General features: G+C 42.2%; 1 protein-coding gene across 5 annotated transcripts in view; it reads right to left on the reverse strand.

Annotated features, from left to right (window-relative positions):
• The window catches only part of fam131bb (family with sequence similarity 131 member Bb), a 44435-nt gene continuing 31709 nt past the window's right edge, over positions 1 to 12726 (reverse strand). For 2 of the 5 annotated variants that reach the window (XM_054621637.1, XM_054621636.1), the window contains exons 2-8: positions 9443 to 9480; positions 6286 to 6379; positions 4600 to 4824; positions 4256 to 4396; positions 2318 to 2628; positions 1221 to 1478; positions 1 to 323 (exon numbers count right to left, since the gene is read on the reverse strand). In XM_054621637.1, the coding sequence (XP_054477612.1) occupies positions 105 to 323; positions 1221 to 1478; positions 2318 to 2628; positions 4256 to 4396; positions 4600 to 4824; positions 6286 to 6373 (1242 nt within the window). In that variant the 5' untranslated portion in view covers positions 6374 to 6379; positions 9443 to 9480 and the 3' untranslated portion in view covers positions 1 to 104. Of the gene's footprint in view, positions 324 to 1220; positions 1479 to 2317; positions 2629 to 4255; positions 4397 to 4599; positions 4825 to 6276; positions 6380 to 6817; positions 6892 to 9442; positions 9481 to 12726 lie in introns of those variants that run through there. The other 3 variants (XM_054621635.1, XM_054621639.1, XM_054621638.1) reach the window with 3 other exon arrangements.

Here is a 12726-nt window from a genome sequence, read left to right on the forward strand (position 1 = left end):
ACCTGAAAAGTAACAGATTAATATATATATATTGTATTATTACGCTCATTCCTTGCAGACTCTCCGATCAGTTTGTAATAAGAAGTCTCTTGACATCCAGGTACTCAGTTGGTTGCCATGGAAGCGGCTAGACCCTGCCCCTCCGCCTCTTCCTTCTCCTCTAGAGTCTGAACGAGGCTGGAGGTGACATCGGAGGACTTCCGCTCTGTGATTGGCTCTGCCGGCGGTTGCCCCGGACTACTGCCACCAGAGGCATCCCCTTGTTGCGTGGGCGGAGTCAACGAGGCAAACTCTGGCTCCATGCACAGTGTCATCTCATCCTCCTGATCAGGACAGACGGAGACACACAGAAGGTTCATTAAGCATTACTAATTAACCATCGCATAAAAGTAAGGGAACATACTGGTGAGTGTGCATGTTTTAACCCATTAACTACAAGTTTATATTATTTACATTATTGCCAACTGACTTCCCAAGGTATATAGACTTCTTCATCTTTCAGGCAACCAGCACAGTATGGGGATCAACTGGGAAAGACTTCCCAAATTTGCTTGAAGTGGTTAATTCATCACAGTTGAAATTTAGTTGATTATGATGGAAATTATTGTATTTATTGTTGGTGCTCAAAGGAAGCGTCAGCATCCAAGATGTCTGAGTCAGCTTTATACATTTCCATAAAGTTGTAGGACTCGCAAGAAAAAAGATTAAAAAACAGAACGGTCAATCACAGTCGAAGCCACAGAGTACAGGTCAAGCTCCAAAATGAGGATCCTACAATATCCACAATGCTACTCAATAATCATAAATGCCCACTTCTTTCAAACCCAACTCCTGCAGTTTTTAAAAGATTTCCGTTAAAAATCTCTGTTATTTTTCCGTACTTTGGAAAACGCTCTCCAACCCCACATAAATCTTTGTCCAACTGTTTTAACTCATGGAGTCTCCAGTGTTATATGCAACAATTACACCACTTTTTACAAGATGACTGGTTGCTCACTTACTACTGCTGCAACTAACTGATTAATCAATATACATCCAATATCCATACCTAGATGATTGGAAATAAATCTCTAAAACTTATGGAATCATTTGAAATATAATAAATGTATGGTAAATTAATACGAGTATGGTATTTTACAGTGCTTTGGCACTTCACAGATTTAATATTAAACACTGATGATGTAATTATATGTAATCAACTCCCCCTCCCCTCACCTCACCTTAATCTCCTCCTCCTCCTGCTGCTCCAGTAGCGGAGAGTGCTCTGTTCCCATGTCTTCTCCAGAGGGAACACAGAGGCTCGGCTCCACCACCGCCGCCACACCGATGTAGCCTCCGTCTGTCGGATAGGCCTCCATCTGCCCCGTGTTCCACAGATCGACCAATGGTGGGTGAGCGGGATGGACCAGGCTGTGGATGGTGCTGTTGGGCGTCGCTTGCAAAGAGTGGTTGGCACTGTGCAGCCTGTGCTCCAGCGACTACAAACAGGGTGAGGAGGAAGATTTAGAGGCAGAGCATGAGATCTCTGAGTCTATCCATGACACACTGCCATGTCAGAGGTGACACTGCATCAAGCAGTTTGACAAAATATACAAAGCCTCATGTTGGTAGGCAAGAAAATTGTTCTTGATGGTAACAGTAAACTGTTTACAGTTTAGGTCTTCCTCTTTCTCACTAGGATGGTGATCAATACTGCTTTTCTTTGTGCACAAAGATTCAGGCTTATTATTTAATGTTGGCTGGAACTCGCTTTTTAAAGCGACACCTAGTGTTTTTGATGCTTATATCATATATTTATTACCAAATTACATTCAGCTTTCCAAGAATCTTATTATTGATTTAGAGTAACATATCAGTTCCTTTCTAGGGAAGTATAGGAAACTATGGAGCTAAACAGTCAAGTGTTTTATTGGCGAAAATATCAAAGTAATTGGGTGGAAATCAAGTAACTTAATTAAAACTTAATCAAGACTGTTGTGTCAACCTAATGTTTCAAAGGTCAAGAATGGATTTTCCCACACAACATTAAAAACAACATTGTGGCGGATTCTAGTTGGTATTCTAGTTAAAAAAGGTTCATAAATCTGGTTACAAAGTTTTCTGAGGACAAAGAATATCATGTGTTGTGATGAAAATTACTCAAATTTGAGCTACAAAGGTTTTAAGCTACAGTGACAGTATTTTGACACACTCTTCTGAAATGACACAACCTCCTGACTCATCACGTTTATGCATTATGTGCCAAAGTAAACATGCTCACATACTAAGTTTCATCTATTATCTCTCATGTGTCACTGCCAGAGAAGTGAGACTCCACCTGTTGTTGCTGATACTGCAGGAGCTGCTGTTGCTGGTAGTGCTGGATCTGTTGGATCTGCTGAAACTGTTGGAGTTGATTCTGCTGCTGGAGAGTGAACTGCTGCTGCGGTTGTTGCGACAGGAAGCGGGCCGCTGCCTGCCCGTCATACCCATCAGTCCCCATAACAAAGGAGCCAGCAGGGGGAGATGCCACGACGGACGGATCTTTGTTGATCGGCTCCCAGGCATCGGAGGAGGAGAGGCAATAGTGGCCCTGTGAGACGTACGTGTGAGGCCACACCTCCGCTGAGGAGTGGTGCAATATCTGATCTGGAAGAAATGGAGAAGGCAGCAGCCGTATTAAAGATACTGTTGTTATGTGTTGGTTACATTTAAGGAGCAAAAAGCACAATAGAGAAAATCATCCAGATTATAGGATCTTCATAATATCATAAAATATAAACCTGATGTCCGGCTGATTGGGTTTTTTTTAACTCAGAAGTTTGCCAGAACTTAACCCCAAATTGTTTGTCTGCATCAGCATTTTATTTCAGCTGATTTCCGCCCTTTAATGACCAACAATTGAACCCTTAATTGTGTTTGGCAATCTGGTTTCAGTTGTTATCATACAATTAAGAAAGTTTGCATTTTGGCTTAGATCTGGCCTTCTGAGCAGAATAAGGAGGTAAATCAAAAGAACTTGCATACTGCACGGAAAATATCCACATTGGCTGAGTAAGTGTTATGACAGCAGCTAGATGTACCGAATACAGTTTGAACACCTTCCACTGTTGATTCATCACTTGTGTCAATCTGTATAATGCAGTCGCAGCCTTGATTTTGTGCAGTTTATCTTTTTCTCAAGAGGAAAGGTATGAATAGGGCCCAAGGGAAAAAACAGCCACACATTTTAACCCTGTGCTGCACCTCTAGCTTCATGAGAAGAAGTTTGCAGTGGAAGTGCTGTGGAATAAAAAAATACCCTAAATCATACTGAATCTTTTGCACAGGACATTTATTGCTGCTCCTGCATGCTTCTGTTCAACAGAGTTGGTCTTTTGTCAACAATTGCAACTCAATAAAAAAAATACCCTATATAAGAAGCAATAATTACAAAATAAAAACATGTTCTTTCGAATTATATTTAAACAGATGCAGTGTCTGGGTTTACCTTCCGTCAGTCCATGTTGGAAATGTGAAATTCTTAACGAGCTTCCCTTCCAGGTTTGAGAGAAGAGATGGAACAGTATGTTCTCATTACTTAGCAACATGACACATGCTATTCTGCAAGCTGCTTATCTGCACCCACAGAGGCACTCACAGCGGTTTTACCGCTGCCTCGACGTGTATAATAACATATATATTAAATATATACTATTCCACATTATTTCACCCAATGTATACAAAATATAATGTACGCCTGAGGTGGAAAAGTACATTTACATAAGGTCATTATTGAAGTACTTGTACTTCCCTTGAGTATTTCCATTTTATGTTACTTTATACTTCTTCTCCATTCAATTTTAGATATTTTACTTCGCTACATTTATTTGACAGATACTAAGATCAATGTACAAAACATGATGCACTGTTTTATATTCAACAACCCAACGGTACATAAAGTAGATAAGACCATCATTATTTCCTCCAGCTACAACATTAAATCCTACATAAACAGTACTTCTTAGCAATTAAAATGTAACATAATAACACTGACAGGGGGCATTCTGCTGCACAAGGAGTACTTTGAACTTTAGGTACACTTTGATATTATTACTGCTTTACTTTTAATTGATTATTTTTTACATCACTTAAGTAACTGATACTTACTTCACAACTGCTGTAGGTAGTTAGTAAATACAAGTTAGCTTACAAGCACATGTATAGATTGTTCTGCATCAAAAGCCAATCTGATTTTCAGCTGCAGTTATATTTGTAGTTCTTTGTAGTCCTTTACCTCGACTGTTGATGCTCTCCTGGTTGAGTTCACTCAGATGAGCCATACTGCCCTGGTTTGAGCCCGACCGCGGGCTCTCTCCATCCATCGATGACCAGGCCAGGAGCGTCGCCTCCGAGATCGCAAACTGCTGCAGGATACCTGAGGACACGATCCAAAGGACAAGCCAGGATCACTGTGAGGTCTCTTACCGTCTTATCTTAAGGAACTTATAGTTCCACCTGCATTATATTAAGTTAACTGGATAACTGGCATACATCCCACAAAGTGAGATGAGAAGCACATAAATCTGCAGGTGACAGTTAACAAGGCTCTCTGGAGCACCTGTCCTCTGTGTTTCCAACCTGCAGTGAAGCGAGCCTCCTTCTCTCCGTCACTGAGGTCACTGTAGGCGTCGTTCTCCAGCCGCCGCTCCTTCTCCCGCTCCTGGGTGGTGATGCGGGGCATGGGGACACCTCCTGCACCCACCGTGGTCATGCTCCAGTTTTGCCATTCAATCATGTGAGCGACGCGACCCTGGGCCATGGCTGTGGGCTTGGTCACTCTCTCCTTCATGGTGCGGCTCACACCTGGTGGTGGTGGAGACACGGGACAGAGGAGGGAGAGGAGGATGAAGTGAGAGATGAGAGGTTGATGAGGGAGAAGGAAGTGAAGCAGCAGGTTTGATGTTTTGGAGGTAATGTGGTGGATGGACAAAGAGAAAGAAAGGGGAAAGACAGACATAAGATATGTTATCATGGGTTTTCTTGTGGTTTGGTCGTGGATGCTCTGATGGTTTATGAAACTATGGATATCCAGTGGACCCAACTGGTGGGGGAGGATGAAACTGGACAGTTTATCTAATTATATCTTTATCGTATCATAAGAATATAGGATATGGTTAACCGAAACCCTCTATGAAGTTTGAGGAATAGAAATGGTCAATTAAAAAACAAATATTGACTATTGTCTGCTCCAACAAAGATAAACCAATATAGAAACACACTGTCAGTCCAATCCTTATTCTGAAATGCCTGTAATTTAATGAGGGTCTTCATGCACATGGATCTCAAGAATAGCTAAATGACGAAGGGTTGTGTGGGTGACGTTCATGTGTTTAATGAGGCTCAGCCATTGCATGTATGGGCTACAAGGAGGAGAGGAGGGAATGGATGTGTCCCGTCTGACAAAAGGTGCATCATGGGATGGAATAGGTTAATTGGGGTGAGGTGGTTGCGTTGCATGAGTAATGAGAGGCTGGCTTGTCGACATAATAGCTTTCACACCTCTGCTAAGCTGAGCTGGGTAAGCAGAAAACTGCTCTCTTTCTCCCTGCTGTCTGTCTGAGAACTTGACTCATGCAAACCCTGCAGAACATCTTTTGAAGATGAAATTCATTTCCTGCTACCACGCTGACACCAGCTGATAACAGCATAATGACCGTGCTCCATATTTCATGTGACCAACACATGATGACACGTACTGTAAATACCTGGTTGTTGATTCTCTCTGATGGTGGTTAATAGAGATGAGATTCATGAATAAATTGAATAAATTACGGGACAAATCTGTACCACACCACACAGGATGGCAGCTAGACTGCTCTTCAGTGGACTGTAATACATTTATTTGCACTCAAATAAACTGCACTGCACAAAACAGCTGGATTAAACCATAAACTTTGCACTAGACTGCACTGAACTCTGTTAACACAGCACTTTACACGGTTCAAAACATCCATACTAATTCAGGACAACACAGTTTCACAACCACTTAACAAAGAACTCTACACTTCCCACTCACCTCTCACCTTTTCTTAGAGCAACAAGCTGTATGATGATGCGCTATGTGTGTGTGTGTGTTGTGTTTTCAAGCAGAATTCTTTACATCAATGATTCAGGAAGAGCCATTGACGAGTGTTATCACAGTGAGGAGAGGAAGTGAAAGAGGGAAACCCGTTTCGGGTACCATGCTGACTCCAGCGCCCGCTGAGGGCCGAGCCAACATGGGGTCGGTTTACCAGTTACAGCACAGACACACACCTGACACACCTGACAGAGAAGACTTAGCCAGAGCCCCGATGCCGTAGGCATTTGAGTTCCTCTTGAGCCGAGGCAGGATTGACGTGGTGTCTTCCATAGACAGCTAGAGGGAGAGAAGAGAGAGGAATGGAGGAGGGGAAAAAGTGTGGAAAAAAGGATAGTATGCGAAGTGTGACAGGGCACACAAAGACATCGAGACAGTGTGTGTTAGAGAGGGGTGAGTGGAGACAAGTGATGGAGATGTTGGGTTAATACAAAAGATCAAATCTGCATTACCCAAATCCTGATTCCATGTTAACTGGGTACTTTTTTAAAATTCTGCACCAATAAGTCCTTCTGCTTGTGCTCACTACCGTGCTCACTACCGTGCTCACTACCGTGCACCACTACGATAAACCGAAAAAGTAAGTCCGAGGTGGAGGGGGGTCGTGTGGAGGAGAAAGCTCATGACTAAAGGGCGAGTTAAATGAAAACAGGTGAAAGAAACAAAAAGATAGAGGAAGAAAAGTAGTAGATGAAGGAATGGTGTCACAACACTTACATTGATTCCTTCCCATGAAAATTCTGAACGTCCATGCTGAGGAAGAGAAATAGGAAGAGGGGGGGATGGGGAAAGAAGGAGCAGGAAAGAGTAAGAGAGTGACGGGACAGAGAGGACATTGGCATGCATGGGACGGGAAATGGGAGAAGACAAAGAGAGGAGGGACAGAGGAGGGATTGTAAATCGGACATGCAGAGGAAGAGTAAATTAAGAGAGGGGAGGGGGGAAAAGAAAGACAGATACACAGGATTTTCCAGGAACGAGGAAGGCAAGAGTCAAGGACCGGAATGACAGGAAGGAGGGGAGGAATTAAACAGGGATCAGTATATTTGCTTGTTTATCTATAGCAGAGTGAATACGCTACGGATGAATGAGTCTGCTCTCTGGTTACATGTGCTGCCAAAAACACTGAAAGCCAGCGGAAAGAAACGGGTGAGTGAGAGAGATGTCAGTGTCGAACGGTATCTGATGCTGCAGACAGACAGGAGACCGGGGCTATCAGGAGGAAGGGGAGTGTGTGTGTGTGTGTGTGTGTGTGTGTGTGTGTGTGTGTGTGTGTGTGTGTGTGTGTGTGTGTGTGTGTGTGTGTGTGTGTGTGTGTGTGTGCGTGTGTGTGTGTGTGTGTGTGTGTGTGTGTGTGTGTGAGAGAGGGCAGATGCTGGGGACGAAGCAGATAAGCAGCAGCCTCTGCCACAAAATTCCTCTCTATTAGGCACTAACTAGACCGGGGACGCTGGTGGGTAGTGGTTGTGCTAAAATGTTTTTACCTTCGAGTCGATAAGCACAGTCGAGGCTGAGCAGAAGTAAATTAGTAAAAAAACAATATGGGGAAAAATGCTTGTCCCCAATATTTATCACACATGAATCCTCTCAAAATAGATTTTGCTTGAAATTAATTGATATCCGAGCTGTGTCTCCATTTTTTTAATATTTGAAACCCTGCAACGTAAATAGCATTGATCTCAGATCCTTTAATCAAAGGATACTTTAATGCTTAGAATTGGAGGATTTTTCACTCTCTTTTGTATTGTAAATAAGATGGAACAAGCAGCTGGTTAGCTTAGCTCAGTACAAACACTGGAAACAGGGGGAAACAGTTAGCCTAAATCTGTCCAAAGTTAACAACGGCCGTCTCCCATCATCTCCGAAGCTCCTATCAAGCTCTCAAATGAACACATCATATCTTGTTTGTGTAACCTGTGCAAAAACCTTCTTCCTGGTTTAACTGTCAAGCAGAGACTCCTGGAAGTTTTGGTGCTGGACCAACAAAAAGTTTGCATAAAAACCCTACACAACAGTTTTTGTTTACATAAAGCAACAAAAAAGATAAACTGTAGCATATTAATTAGTGAGCTTTAGATTTGCTGTTAGCAATGGACAGAGCCAAGATGGTTATTACCCCCTGTTTCCAGTCTTTATGCTATGCTAAGCTAGTTTAATGTTTGCCATGTGAGAGTCGTATAAATCTTATCATGTATTTCTCTACAAGAAAGTGAATGAAAATACCTCCCAAAATGTCAAACTATTCCTTTGAGCTTTAACATTTGGTTTGGGCTTCATGGCTTTATTCCTTCCCTCCCTAATGTTCCTCGAAACGATGCTTGAATAAATAGGCTACTTTGTTACTTATCACCGCTGGACAACAGGCTGTTGAATGTAAAGAACAGGTGATTTAATGCTAAATGACATAATGAGGGAGCGACCACCAGGGTGGTGTTCAATATCTCCATCATGCAGCATGTATCCATAACTCATGTTAATCGATATCGACCTCTTCCTCTTTTCTTCACTCCTTCTTTCCCCTGTAATTCTATTCGTTGCTTCCACTTTTTGGTTCTTTGACTCTCCCTCCTCTCTCTCCACTGGAGTGGGGCTGATGAGAGATTTAACACACTTGAGTGGTAGAGCTGGGCCTATTGAAGCAGCTTTTCCTGTTACATCCCATAGCCCTGACAACAAGGATGTGTGTGTGGGAGTTTGCAGTTGTTTTTTCCCCACTCTATGGGACTGAAGGGCATTCTGGGGCACGATGCATAAATAAATGATGGAATCTGTCCACAGTGCATTTGGTGAGTTCCCTACATTTTAGTCCAAAATGGTTCCCTCTCCTGCGTCCTGTCTCAGAGGGATCAGTTTTAGAGCACGGGATCAGTAAAGCAGCAGGAGACGAGTGAAAATGAGAGTAGAAGTAAAAGGATATAGTAATGGTGAGTAAGAAGTTGGAGAAAGAGAGAGTGATGCTTTTGTAGTTTTGCTTTGAACCAGCGCTGAGCAGTGACTCTGTCAGATGGACATCAAGCAACGGACGTCATAGCAACAGCAATGAGTCAACCAAACTAGCATTGTTCAGTCTTCCAGCTACGCCACCCCATCAAACGGGCAGGGAGGTGTAGTGGAAGTTAAGCGACTGACATTGACATGATGCGTGTACTACTTTACTAATCTACGAGCATAAGCACTGGCACCTTGAGTGACAGAGAGCTAGTGAGGTGAGCTGCTGCTGCTCCTCATGTAGCTGCTTAAATCAGCAGCCATGTTGGTTCCTCAGGTGGAGAAGAAACAGTCCACTGTCAGAGGAGATCAACCAGAGGGGTGAGCCAGAAAGGAGGACTACTGAGGTCTTACCTGCTCCCCATCCTTCTGGACCGGCACGCCATCTCCCGCTGAGAGCAGGGTAGAGGAAGAGAGAACAGAGAAGGAAAATTAATTTAACTCAAAATGTTTACTAGCCCAGCATTCCTATCATTCATGGAGCTTGGACTAAAGTTCAACAGGGAAGATCTTTTCTCTTATGATTTGCAGTTATTGGGTGAATCATCTGGCATCCCTCTTTTCCCACAATGCACAAGTATCTACATTCACAATTCTTTTCCCACCCTTTTTTTTAAAGAAAAAACAGGGTGGTTCTCTTAACAGCAAACACACACAAAAAACAAAATATCCCTCCCCTTAACAATCATTTCTTCTAAGTAAGTTTTATGAAGTAAAAATAAGAATAGAAGATACATACATCAACAACAGTAAAAACAACATACTTAAACATAAAGCAAAAAATAAATAATAATAATAGTTTAATATCGTTTTCAGCAACTGGTTTTTCCATGAAATCTAGCAGGTTAGCAAACATTTAAAAAAAAAAATATACATTCTTTTTCATAACGAACACATAGCAAAAACTGATAAAACAACATTGATACAGAGGAGGGATTACTGTATTTCGTAGTATATGTGTGATCAAAGTTTCCCCAAGATTTTTTATCAAAGGAAACAAATGATTGCAGCTCCTACCATAAGCATAAAATTCCTCACTTCTAATTTAGATCTGGGACATACTTGAGAGTACTTAGGGTTCATCAAATGAAATCTCTCATGGTGTCAAATATATGAACCAATTTGAATTGTAATTGGACAGAAGCGTTTGCCTGGTTAAACATATTCTGTCCCACAGTCCTTATCAATTTATAAATCAATAAAGATCTTCCTCCGACTTCATACATGAGTTAACTTCATCGTGGCGAATAATCAGAATAGTTTAAATGTGAGAGTTCAACCACCTCCAGGCTTCACTCCATCACCACCAGCGTCCAGACTACAGAGGATCTTTCTGATGGCGTCTAATAGCAAAAGTCTTTCCTTAAAGTCTCTCTTAAATTAGCTTCCTCTACATGTAAAACACACCTGCATTTCATTTAATAATGCACTGCAAGGAGTCAGTGGCATCATCCACAAAGCCATCCACCCAGCACACTGCAGGTGGGAGTCGTCTGAAATAGACGCTCTCTGTTGGATAAATGAACGTTATTATACCTCCTCTTTCCTGGCTGTCCAAATCCTAATTAAAACATTGCTTTAATTAGCGAGACTGTACTGGTAATGGAGTTTAAACACAGCGTCGGTCTCTAGGTGCCTGCTCTCTGTATCGGAGGGGTCTGTGTGTGCAACTCTCAGAGGGGCTCAGCAGTCTTCCTGTGTGTGTGTGTGTGTGTGTGTGTGTGTGTGTATGCGTGTTTGCATGTGTGTTGCTGAGCCAATCACAGCTGCATTTGGCAATCATGTGCGATTTCTCTGCAGCTCTGAGAAAACGCAGAGTTGTTGGCTCCCTGGATGTCCAGTGATGTCTGTGACCCACTGACCCAGTGATTCAGAAACATCAGCTCCACTCCGTCTCTGTTGGGCTCTCTGATATTACCCTTCTCTCTGAACTCCATCCAGTCACATCAGATCACTGCGAGGGCAGGAGACGAGGGACAGACTTCATTCCAGGGACTGACCCTCTTTACTCGCACAATGAAGGGTGGGCCATCAAATCAGGACCACCTCGCTTCATTTTTACCATAAATATAGTGTTTAAACCTGGGGTCTTCTCCTTTCAGTGGTCTATATCAGTATGTGTGAGTGTTTCATTTCCCTTTTTAGTTCGACCCAGTTTCCCTCAACCCACTTTGTGTAGTGGTCCTTGTTTTTTCCCCAGAATACCTCTGGACATACACAGAAGGCACATGAAGTTCCTACATGTATAAATAGCTGTTTGGTTGTACTTACCAGGGTAAATTAACCTTAAAGAGACACTCCATCAATTTAATTTGTCAAAGTAAATTTCAACTAATACAAAACTGGTCAAATAAATGTCCAAAATCAATACCGACCAAAAATACCAACCATTCTCTCCAGTTTTAGAAGTAGGGAGACAGATAAAAAATGCAATTTTTTGGTGTATTATGCTCCATTGAGTTCTGCAGCCCAAAACTTCTAGCAACCCTTACATCAACCACAACCACAACATCTGAACATTAACGGTGCACAGACGGATGCTAATAATGTGAAGCAGAGCAAAGTTGGAGAGGTATTAGTAGATTAGCCATTTGGGTACCATTAGGTATTGTAAAACTAATATAACTTAATTTACTTGTCACTATAGGTATTATTTCCATCTTAATACAATAAACCAGGCCTACGCATGTTCCCATTCAAAGAGAGCCATAACCTATTGGTCTATTTGAAGAGCTCGAGCCTGTATTGAAGGCCAATATCTTTTAAGATGAGTTTATCCACCAGATGGAGACATTGACTGTGTTTACACAAGCAAGGCTGAGGCCGTTCGATGCTGGAGGAAGGCAGAGAGCAAATGCTCCTCCATGACAAGCAAATGAACCCACGGCTGGAAATCTTTTTAAAAATGAACTAGAGAAATCGGAGTAGCCAGTTAGCAGCGTTGAAATGCCCTTGAACAAAACTTTTCATTACAAATCAGAGGTTATTATCAGAGGTAAGACATCATTTATGGTTATGGGTGCATAAAGTGAAGTTTATATTTTTCGGCTGCTGGTTCAGTGAGTCTGGTCGTGAAGGGATATAAAGTATGTCCTTGGAATATGTGGGGTCACAGCTTTCATTTGTGTGGGTAGCATGGATTAGTAAAATTTGGCTTGGTGTTGGAATTACTGTTTTGTTTAGGTAAAAATGGTTATCATAAGCTTTAAGCCGAGCATCTTCCTGTTATGTGGGTGTACAGGATGATTATGTTGCTACATGTTTAACATGCAGTTATCTGGTGTTTGTTGCGATGTGTGGGCGCTCGGGTTCAAGAGGTGTTCTATTCTCAGCGATTCAGTGTTTGACTGATGTAAAATAGTGAGCAAAACATGCTGTTGTTTACTGATGTTAAGGGCCTGACAGTAAAACGTAACCGTGTTTCATACTGAAAATATTTCTTCCTGTGACATTTAATTTAGACTGATTTGGAAACATAACATACTTTACTGAAAGCAACTTAAGCTGTGACAAATGACACCATTCAAGGGCAAATCCCAACAAATGCCAGCCACACTGCCAATCGAGGTTTTAACAGTCTAGGCGTTTTAATCGTGATTAAAGGCACGAGCAGCAGCTGTTGACAGAACTCCCTGTTC

The sequence above is a fragment of the Anoplopoma fimbria genome, chromosome 20 (genome assembly GCF_027596085.1).
Source record: "Anoplopoma fimbria isolate UVic2021 breed Golden Eagle Sablefish chromosome 20, Afim_UVic_2022, whole genome shotgun sequence".
In the NCBI taxonomy this organism is placed as follows: Eukaryota; Metazoa; Chordata; class Actinopteri; order Perciformes; family Anoplopomatidae; genus Anoplopoma; species Anoplopoma fimbria.